The sequence below is a fragment of the Orycteropus afer genome, unplaced genomic scaffold (genome assembly GCF_000298275.1).
Source record: "Orycteropus afer afer isolate SDZICR_OR568_19922 unplaced genomic scaffold, OryAfe1.0 scaffold00113, whole genome shotgun sequence".
Taxonomy (NCBI): Eukaryota; Metazoa; Chordata; class Mammalia; order Tubulidentata; family Orycteropodidae; genus Orycteropus; species Orycteropus afer.
The window spans coordinates 4,145,637-4,157,044 of NW_006921700.1; the positions used below are offsets into that span (position 1 = coordinate 4,145,637).

General features: G+C 51.6%; 1 protein-coding gene across 1 annotated transcript in view; it reads right to left on the minus strand.

Moving 5' to 3' along the window:
• Positions 1-11,408, minus strand: part of CTIF (cap binding complex dependent translation initiation factor) — a 303,014-nt gene that overhangs the window by 239,575 nt on the left and 52,031 nt on the right. Inside the window, exons 3-5 of the mRNA XM_007943827.2 lie at positions 9,395-9,468; positions 8,382-8,486; positions 1,575-1,650 (exon numbers count right to left, since the gene is read on the minus strand). Of these exons, the coding sequence (XP_007942018.2) occupies positions 1,575-1,650; positions 8,382-8,486; positions 9,395-9,468 (255 nt within the window). The remainder of the gene's footprint in view (positions 1-1,574; positions 1,651-8,381; positions 8,487-9,394; positions 9,469-11,408) is intronic.

Sequence of the window (11,408 nt, forward strand, 5' to 3'; positions counted from 1 at the left end):
CTATGAGTCAGAATCAAGTTGATGGCAGTGAGTTTGGTTTTTATTTGTGGTCACAAGGACTAGCCACACCTTCCCTGCCTCCTCCATTACTGACATTCGGTGGTGGAGGACAAGTGACGCTGAATATCTTATGTTGCACTGGATGGTCTCACATATTAAGTGACGCTGAATATCTTACACTGCACTGGATGGTCTCACATATTAAGAATTTTCCCACCCCAAATGCTAAAGCAACACAAGCAGACCCTCAAAGGCCAAGCTAGACCAAGCCAGCCCCCCAGCCAGGAAGGGCTTTGGAGAACTCTAGGCGAACTCAGAGACATCATCCCAATGTGGTCTCACAGGACTTTGGTTTCCAACCACAGAGATCTGTTCTTTGGGATCAAGGAGATTGCCTGCCTTGCTTTAACAGCACCTATGTGGGCTGCAACCTCCCCAGGAGAGGTCAAACCGTGAGTATCACCAGCTATAACTAGGTTTATCATGGCTGAAAAATTTCCAAACTTGATGAAAACTACACACCTGCACACCCAAGAAGTTCAACAAACCCCAAGGAAAAGAAACAGGAAGGAAGACCACACCAACGTGCATCACAGTCAAATTGCTGAGGCCTTAGCTATATGTAAAGGAGCTCCTGGTGGCATAGTGGGTAAGGCATTTGGCTGCTAACCAGAAGGTTAGTGGTTCAAACCCACCAGCTGCTCCACAGGAGGAAAATGAGGCAATCTCCTCCTGTAATATTTACAGCCATGGGAACCCTGTGGGGGTTGCTATGAGTCAGAATCAACTAGATGGCAGTGGGTCTGCTTTTGGTTTTGGTAGCTGTATGGACACTCGATTGCTTCTCATGAAGCCTGAAGCACGGACATGAAACAAACAAGACAGGAAAGGCACAAAGAGAACGGGAGGAGAAGAAGGGATGTAGGAGAAATGATGAGAGAGAATCATGCAGAGAGAATGGTGACCTGGCAGAGGGTGGTGGCAGGTCACCAGTGTGGCAGGCTCAGTCAGGTGAGGCGGGTGTGCTGATCTCACTCACCTGTAGCAGGCCCAGCCCAGCCCCCGGAAGCTGTTAGATTCCCACCAATGATCCAGTACTCTAAGCATCTAGGGGCCCGAGTTCACTGTCTCTTTGCTGAGTGGATCCTGTGTCCTGGAGGTGGGCCCAATGCAGGGCAAGCAGCTCAGCAATGACAGACACAGCCAGCACAGCAGACAGCTGGGGGTCTGCAGGACATCTCCACTTTTCAAAAGTCTAAATACAGCCCTCCTCACAGTGGGAAGCCAGCAGCCCCAGAGCTCACTGTAGGAGAAACTTCCAAGTTCACTGAGGTGCAAGTTCACGGCCCACTTCATCTCCGGGGTACATCAGGCCTGCCACCAGTACACCCTGACACACTGTCATAGTGGGATGCTCTGGACCGTAGCAGATGACCCCCCCCCCCCGCCCAGAACCACAGGATGACACCCCCTGCTGGAGGAAGGGGCCAGTGAGAGTGCCGAGGCCCTGCCAGTGAGGGATCAGGACAGGGGACACTGGGACGGGGCATGGGGGGACTCTGCCCTGCACCTACCTGCCAGGCCGGGAGGACCTTCTCAATGTCATTCAGGTTGATCCCTTCCCCATCTTCCAGCTTCCCTTTGCCACACCTGGACGAGAAAAGACAGGGCGGCATTGAGAGTGGCTTCACGCATCCTGTCCCTGCCCTGCCAGCAGGAAGGGAGGATGGAGAGGGGATAGTTGGTCCCACCCTCCCCAAGGCCTCAGAGCCAGCCTGGCCCGCCCTAGATGAGGCAGCCCTGGAGAGAGGGCCTTTTCCCCAGGGCCTGGCAGCACAGGCTCTTCCGTGAGGATGCAAGACTCGTCACAGCAAGAACCCTGGGACCAGCCTGGGATGGGAGGTGAGAGAGGTACCAGAGTCCCCCTTGATGCTGCCTGGCAAAGAAGCACAGATCCTTGCTAATGAACACCGTAAGACCTGTCACAACCCAACACAGCCTGTCCTGCTTGCCCCATTACACCCAAGGGGAAATCAGTGAACAGAGAGGTAAAGCCATGTCCTCAAGGCCACACAGGCTGACAGGTGCCTGGCCTTGGGCCAATGCAGCAAGCCCCCCTCAGATACTGCAGGCTTTATCTTTGTGCCCTGGGTGGGCATTCCCTCAGCCAGAGCCACCGTCCCTGATTCACTGGGCAAACGTCTGTTTCTTCTGCATATTTAGGGGTGCAGACTCTGACACTAGACTGAGGGTCAAATCCCAGCTTCATCCATTATGAGCTGTGTGATGTGGGCAAGTTGCTTAACCTCTGTATTGCAGTTCCCTCACCTATAAAACAGGGATAATAACAGTGCTTAACACTATAGAAAGGAGCCCTGGTGGCACAATGGTTAAGTGCTCAGCTGCTAAGTGAAAGGCCAATGGTTCAAATCCACTCAGTAGCTCTGCAGGGAAAACTCTTGGTGATCTTCTCCAGAAGATGACAGCCTGGAAAACCCTATGAGGACATTCTACTGTCACATGGGCTCAGCATGATTCCAAATTGACTGGACAACAACAATATCATAAGGTGGCCGGAGGATTAAATTAGTGGGTGTATCTAAGTGCTTGGAACGGTGCCGAGCATGCAGTAAGCGTGACATAGAGGTGAATGCTGTGATTACTACCACGACTATAATCATCACTAGGGCAGAGAGGCAGCCTGGCGACTGATTGAGAGCACAGGTTCCAGAGCCAAGTCAGTGTCAGGCAAGTTACTCAATTTCTGGTTGTCCTGCACAGAGAGACAGCCCAGCCAGAAGGAATGCGTAGGAAAGAAGGACACAGGGAAGAGGTACCTACAGGGAGGAAGTGGGAAAGGAGCTGTTGCATTGTGGGAAATTGCCATCAATGTCATGAAACAAAATATGTATGAACTACTGTATGGAAAATGAATTTGCTCTGTAAACTTTCACCCAAATCACAATAAATTAAAAAAAACCAAACTTCTGGTTGTACTGGTTTCCTCATCTGTCAAAGTGAAGACAATAGTAGTTCCTGCTTCCCTGGGCTGTGGCAAGTGTTAAACAAGTTACCATGAGGAAAGCACTTGGAACAGGGACTTGCACAAGGCCAGTGTGCAACTAGTTACTACTACTGTCATCATTATTATTGACTGAGGTACAGTGAGGTGTGGTATTGCATTAATGCAGCTCTCAAATTTCAGAGTAACTCGTCTATTTATCCAAATATTTACCAAGCATTGCTTACATTTTGAGCCCTGTCTAGCTTCTTTGGGGTCATCAAAAGCACGGTTCCTGCCCTCAGAAAGCTCACAGCTCTTAGGAGAAAGTCTTTAGTCCAACCAGTAGGGCGGTAAAACTGACCGCCACTAGGGGGCAGCAGGCGATCGTGTCATAAAATCCTCCGCCGGAGGAAGCGAATGTCTGGCAGCAGAAACCAACTAAGGCTTCGAGAGAAGAGAGGGGTGGGGTTATGATTTAAGCTTCATTCAGTCATTCGTTTATTCGTTCAGCAAACAGTTCTGGGCTAAGGTCGGGGATCAGGCTGGGACCCAAGTATAAAGAATGCACAGAAGTGGACTCTCGGCGTGTGGTGGGAGAACTGGCAAGGCATCTAATTCTCTCACTGCAGGGTGCGCAGGGCTGTGGCAGAGACCAGCAGAGGGCGCCAGAGGACGCCCAAGGAGCAGCGTCTAGAGCAGAGGGTGTAAGTAAGTTGCCTAAGGAAAAGATGCGCCAGGGAAGAGGGGAGCTGGCCAAGCACAGAGAAGGTGGGAGAGTGTTCCAGGCAGGGAGAGGGATGGGCACAGACTTGGAGCTAAGAGCAAACTGTGCACAAGCAGGGCACAACGCCTTCATTGTGGGTAATGGGGGGGCACAAGGGCGTAGGTAGAGGAGCAAGATGGGGCTGAGGGGCGAGGCCTGCAGGCAGCTCAGGTGTGGGCAGGTGCAGCTGCAGTGGGGAGCAGGTGAGGTAGGTGTAACAGGCATGAGAGAAAAGAGGAAAACTCTTGCAGGTCCTCCCGGCCGCCCATATCTGGGCTACATTGTGGAGAAAAGTCTGGAAACCTCCTTCCATCCTTTAACTGATAAGTCTGCCTAGTGGAGTCGGGCTGGGCTGTGAATGCACCCACTGCTTCAGTCATCTGTGTCTTGTGCAGGACATAGCAGCAGGGGAAGGACTGGGGTGGAAGGAACTGGGGGCTTCTGGCCTGACTCAATGGCTGACCCCCACTCCCACCCCATGCCAGTGTGGGCATAACCAGCTCAGCACGCCCCATTCCCCAAGGGTGGCACCGCCATGCACTCCCACCACACGCCAGGCACCACTGGCGCCCTGTAGGGCTGCTGTCCAGTCTCCTCTCAGCTGCCCCTCGGTGGGGCAGTGGGCGGCATGCAGGGGAGGCCAGCCCCGCCTCCCTGAGAGCTGCGGGTTTGGAGGGCAGAAGGTTGCTACAGATCAGCTGAGTCACCGCTGCCAAGAGTGTTTCCAAGGCAACAGCATTCTCCAATCCCTGTCCCTCCATGGAAAGCCAGGCTGCAGGAGGCCTTGGCAACTGAGTGGTACTCTTCATCCTCAGGGATGCTGCAAGGGCAGGGCCACAGAGTCCTTGTCCAGTGTAGTAAGCCTCTAGGGCAAACGCAGTTCCCGGCCCGGCCACCAGGTGGCCACAGGACGCTGCACCCAAACCTCCTGGGAGCCAGAGAGCCAGGTGTCTCAGGGAGACAGAAAGAGTCAGGAGAGTCAGAAAGCCTGGCAGTAGTGAGCCTGGCAGAGGATGCAGGCAGCACCGGTGAGCAGGCCGCTGGTCACTCTGGCCTCTGAATGCATGGTGCCTCCCAGCACAGGGGAAGCGTTACTCCAGGAGAGTTACTTATCACTACTGTCACACAGTATCTTTGTTATGAAGCCAGTTTGTGTGGACAGTGCAGACCTCAGAAAGCCTGACTTCCACACATCCACCATGGAACACCGAGGTCAGTAAGGCAGTATCCTCGCTTCTAGCCTCAGGGCTTGAGTTTCCCCACTGGGGGCACCATCTATGTGCTCCTGGGTCCCAGGGGACTCAGAAGAGATGGAGCTTCCCAGGGAAATACCAGCTCCTTCCAGAAGGCTCTCCCAGACAGTTCACCCTGCAAAAGTGCTCTCTTCCCTAAGCCCATTCCCATTCACTTTATTTCACCACCCACTCGACATCCTATTTCACACGTTTTACTCTCTACGTGTCTACACCACTTTTCTTCCCTACAGTTTCAATCATGAATGGGTTCATGTCTCATTTTTCCAGGAGACTAAACGGCCCTGCTGACCAAAAAACCAGACCAAACTCACTGCCATCAAGTCAGTTCCGACCCTGGTTTCATTGGGTTTCTGAGGCTATAAATATGTAGGAAGGGGATTGCCCCACTTTCCTTCCACAGAGCAGCTGGTGGGTTTGAACCACTGACCTTCTGGGTAGCAGCCAAATGCCTTATCCATTTTATACAGCTGTGCATGTGTGTACGTGTATTTGTGTGTGTATTTTCCTCCATGCAGGGGGCCCAGGAGACCAGCTACACGAAGCTTCCGAAATGGGAAATGCTTGTCCTGTTCCCATGGCAGTCCCCCAACTCCAACCTGCTCTTGCAACAAGGCAGGTGGGAAGCCTGGCCTCTGCTCAATACCCATTCCTGATTGTCACCTGCTGACTAGAGGTCACCCCTCCTAAACACAAACGTGTGGGGTACACAGCTCTGTGGAACAGAGAAGGCAAATGGCCTCCCTGCTGTTGAAGAGTGTGTGTGTGGGGTGCGGTGGGGGGGGTGAGAGGCATGTCAGGGGAGCCCCGAGTTGTCTCCCCTTGCTTTATCTCCTAACAGGGTGCTTCCATGCTCAGTGTCCCCTGGAACAATGTCTCCTCTCCACACAAAGAAAAATGCCCCTCAAGAGTTCTGATGGAGCCCACAGCTGGCAGGACAATGGAGAGAGAGAGGTGGCAGGAGGCTGGGGGGCCTGGGAGAGCAAAACAGTGATGGTGGTCTCGCCCATCATGGACTGTGCACACCATTTTGCATATCATTTCAAGGGGGTTAAGTCAATTCAAGGTGTGATTAGGGCATTCGATGACATCAGAAGGCCTGGTCTTAAATCCTAGCTCTGCTATTCATGGTTGTTGTCAGGTGCTGTCCAGTCAGCTCCAACTCATAGCAACCCTGTGCACAACGCCCTTGTGCACAAAACACTGCAGTCCTGGGCCCGCCTCACAGTCCTTGCTGAACACGAGCCCATCGTTGCAGCCACTGTGTCAGTCCATCTCATTGAGGGCCTTGCCCTTTTTCATTAACCCTCCAACTTTACCAAGCATGACATCCTTCTTCAAGGAATGGTCCCTTCTGACAACATGACCAAAGTAGGTGCGACGAAGTCTGGCCATTCTCACTTCCAAGGAGTATTCTGGCTGCACTTTGTCCAGGACAGATCTGTTAGTTCTTTTAGCAGTCCATGGTACTTTCAGCATTCTTCGCCAACACCACAGCTCAAAAGCATCAACTCTTCTTCAGTCTTTCTTATTCATTGTCCAGCTCTCACATGCATACAAGGCGATTAAAAATACCATGGTTTTCCTGCTACTCAAGCAAGTGATTTAACCTCTCTGAGCATCATTTCTCTCTTCTCTAAAATGGGACAAGAACAAGCGTCTCCTGGGCTGTTGCTCATCACACTACAATGACACAGTGCTCCCGAGGGAGGGGTGGCCTCTAGGGATGTGTGTGAGGGGAGAGTAAAAGGACACGTGACAGACGGAAATGTGCCAGCACAGCACATGGCAGAGTGGAGGTGTCCAAGGGGGTCAGTTATGTTCACATCTGAAGTGACCAGGAGGCAAGAATGGGCAGGGCAGGGAAAAGAAACCAACCAAAACTTAAAAAATGGAAAATGATGATGTTGGTGAGGATGTGGAGAAACTGGAGCCCTCGTGCATTGCTGGTGGGAATGTAAGATGGTGCAGCTGCTGTGAAGAACAGTTAGAAAGCCCCTAAATAAGTTAAACAATGAATTACCACATAGCCCAGCAATTCCACTGCTAGATATAGACCCTACAACCAAGAAAAAACAAACCCCCTGCCACTGAGTCTCTTCGACTCATTGTGAACCTATAAGACAGAGTAGAACTTCACCATAGGATTCCAAGCCTATAAATCTTTGCAGAAGCAGACCACCTCATCTTTCTCCTGTGGAGCAGCTGATGGGTTTGAACCACTGACCTTTTGGTTAGCAGCCAAATGCCTTAACCACTGTACCACTATCAATCCTTGATACATACCCTATAGAACTGAAAACAGGTACTCAGACAGACTTGTACACCAATGTTCATAGGAGCACTATTCGCAATAGTTGAAAGGTAGAAATAACCCTGTCCATCAATGGACGATGGATAAGCAAGATGTGTTGGATGCACATACAGTGGAATATTACCCAGCCATGAAAAGGAATGAAGTTCTGATATACATCACAATTTGAATGAACCTCAAAAATATTATGCTAAGTGAAAGAAACCAGACACAAAAGGTCACATGTATGATTCTATTTATGGGAAATACCCAGAATAGGTAAATCCATACAGATAGAAAGCAGACTGGCGGTTGCCAGGGGCTGGGGGCAGGAGGAATGAAGGATCACTCCTTAGTGGGTACAGGGGCATTTTATTTTGGGGTAATGAAAATGTTTTAGAAACAGAGGTAGAGTTTACATACATTATGTCTGTATTACATGCCACTGAATTGTTTAAAGTGGGTAATTTTATGTTATGTGAATTTCACTTCAATAAAATATACTTTTTAAAATAATAGACGCCAACTCTTCCACATCCCTGTGTCCAGCTGAAGTCAATGCCTGTCCTGGGATCAGCCCAGCACCAACACCATCTTTAAAAACGGAATGCAACGCCAATGGCTGAAATAATTACAGGGCCATGTAAAATCAAACACCAGGGCAGGGATTCTCAAAGAATGATCCCGGGATCTGCAGCATCACCTGGGAGCTTGTTAGAAATGCAAGCTTCTAGACCTCCCTGCAGCCAGGGACCGTGGGGGTGCAACCAGCGCTGGGGCGTTCACCAGCCTGCAGGTGAGGCTGAAGCATGCTCTACTGTGAGGGCGGCAGCACCAAATTACGGACAACCCTGGGCCACTGGGGGTGGTCAGGAAGGGGGGTGGCCAGTGTGGGGCTGTGAATGGCGGAGGAATGAAGCGGTGAGCCTGCCATTCTGGGGTAGAGAGGAAAAGCCTCGCCGGGCCATCGGAAAGGCCCCTATTCAGCCTCCTCACGTGGTGCTGCAGTACAGCCATGCCCGTGCCTCACCCCACCCCACCCTTATGTAAGAGCCCCTGGCGCCTCACCCTTCTCGGTCGATGTGCTGCAGGGGCTGCTTCGGCGTTTGTCTGAGCTTCCGGTGGAACTGGGTGAAGTCCAGTTTTTCTGGCTGCAGGTCCCAGGTGGCACCACTAGGGGGCGAGCGAGGGCGAGAAATGAGAGGCAAGGGGAGCTGAGCTCAGTTAACTGCTGGGAACCAGACAGACACTCCAGGCTCCACGGGGGGCCATGAAGCATCCTCAGAAGGAGGCAGGCAGGAAGGTAGGGGCCCCCTCCACCCAAGGGCAGGGGTGTAACAGGGGCCCCTCACTCAGAATGGAGCCTGAAGTAGGCAGACATGGGGGGAGACTCCATGAGACATCCTTCCCTTCTCTCATCCTTGCTGTGTGAAATGCATGCTTAGAAAACAAACAGGATGCTTACTATACGGTGGTCCCCATGCCGTGAGGAACCTCACCCAACACCTGCCCTTCCAACCTGGCCCATCAGGAACCTTCTTGAGTCTGAATCACTCACAACCTATCTTCTCCTCCAGACCCCTCTGCAGACAACCTCAGGTGGGGAGCAATGGGGGTCTGTCGTCATGGTTACCGTCCTGGACTCTGGCACAGGTGGGCACCAGACCAGGCCCAACATCCACAATGGACCACTCTCTTTGCTCTTCCATCTCCCTGGTGTCTCCTCTGCCTTCTCTCCCTCCCCTCTTTGGTTGGACTGTCCATTTCTGTCTTTTCTCTCTCCCTAACCTTCTCTTCGTTGGCCTCCTCTTCATTCCCTTAGATTCCTCTCTCCCCTTTGATGCTCTCATTCCCATTTTTCTCCCTTTGATCTCCTTTTCTCTTTCTCTGAACTTCTCCTTCTTCAGCCTCATGCTCCCTACTGTAGTCCCCCCAATCTTGGTTTCTTTCCAACTTCTGATGGGTCAGCAGTCCACATTTATTCAGCCCCAAAGACTCTACTTGACACTGGCGCACGGGTCAAGTAAGCTAGGAGCCCAGTCAGGACCACTCCCCACAGAGAAAGGAGCCAGGGAACTCACCTGAAGGAATCGAAGGTGTTGGCTGCCCAGATGTCTGTGCCCAGCATGTCCAGAGAGTTGTCTTTGCTGCCATTCTGGAAGGGATGGGGGATCAAAGGGTGGCATTATTTGCTTGGCAAGGATGCTGAGAAGAAGCGAGTTGCCAGTCTACCTAAGGCTCAAACCCAAGAAGGCAGCAGAGGCCCTCCCTGTCCCCCTCAGCTGGCTGTTCTGGGCAGCTCAGACGCCGAGTGGTCCACTGGCGCGAGTGTGCCAGCTGGTGCACCCACAGTCAGGAGGACCCTGTAGAGGACTCTGGCCTCCCTCGGCAGGCACAAGCCCTCGTTTTACTGGTGTTTTACAGATGCATGGGGTCAAGTGCAGAGATATCCAGACCTCTGCTGTCCCAGCCCACGGCTCTCTCCTCAAAGCCTCCACACCCAGCAAGGGCTCCATACAACCTGCTGACAAGCCACCACCAGTGCCAGCCTGAAGCCTTGGCTTCTCCCCAGTTAGGAGCTCTGCAGGGCCAGGCAAACTGGAGGGTCCACAGAGCTTAGAGTTAAGTCCCAATCCTCCAACTCAGGCAGAAGCCAGAAGCCCCCAGTGGCCAAGGTAACATCAGCAACTGAATTTCTCACAAAGCAACACTCTCCTGTCTTCACCTTCCAAAGTTTCCAACGTGATCCACCCCCCAGACGGAAAGCCGTGCACTTGATCCAGTCCCTAGGGTTTGGTTTCTCTGCCCTTTGGCTGACAAAGTTCTCCAGTCTCCTGCCTTTACTCCTGATGCCATCCATCCCTCCTTATCCCTGGAGTCTGGTTCCATCATCACACTCTTCAGAGAAAACAATATGTCCACATAACCTAAAACATGCACATGCCTTGTGACCCGGGAACTCACTCCTAGGTATAAACACAACAGCCATGTGCACATATGTCCACGAAATGCCATATACACAAAGGGGGACAGCAACAGTCTACATAATTGCCCTCAACTGGAAACCACCCAAATCCCTATCAATAGTTGATTGGATAATTGACTTGTGGATGTTCACATAGGGGTATATTACACAGCAGTGGGAATAAAATTAAAACAACATGCAACAACATAAATAAATCCTACAAATGCCATGTGGGGCAAAAATAATCCAGACACAAAAGAATCCCTTCTGTATGGTTCAAGTGATACAAAGTTCAAGAACAGGCAAACTAATCTATGCTTTTGAGTTGCGGTGTTGGAGAAGAATGCTAAGAGTACCATGGTCTGCTAAAAGGACTAACAAATCTGTCCTGGAAGAAGTGCAGCTGGAATGCTCCTTGGAAGTGAGAATGACCAGACTTCATCTCACCTACTTTGGTCACGTTGTCAGAAGGGACCATTCCCTGGAGAAGGATGTCATGCTTGGTAAGGTGGAGCGTCGACAAAGGAGGGGAAGGCCCTGGACGAGATGGATTGACACAGTGGCTGCGGCGATGGGCTCAGGTGTAGCAAGGATTGTGGGGTTGGCCCAGGCCCAGGCAGTGTTTCGTTCTGTTGTACACAGGGTCGATATGAGTAGAAGCCAACTCGACAGCACCTAACAACAACAGCTAATCTATGGTGACAGAACTCAGTTCAGGGGAAAAGGGGCTGGTAATGCTCTAGTTCTTGAGCTGGGTGCTGGAGACACAGGAGGCCACAGTTTGTGAGAATCACTGGGCTATACACTTCTCTCTCTGTGTCATAACCTCCTGGCTGGATTTTTGCAGCCTCCCTAGTCCTCATTTGTGGGACCCTTCTGCAGGGCCTCATTCTATTGACATTAATTAATCCCTCCTGGGACCTGTCATTTCTCAGCTCCACTTGGTCATACATTGGATGATCTTCTCTTGAGCACCTGCCATGTGCCTAGGCCTGGGCCAACATTGAGCATGAAAAGGTGAAGTTACAGACTTGCCGTCCAATAATGGGATGAGATGACACACACGTAATAAGTAATTACAATACACTATGCTATGTGCTGGGAGCTCTGGTGGTATAGTGCCTAAGGCA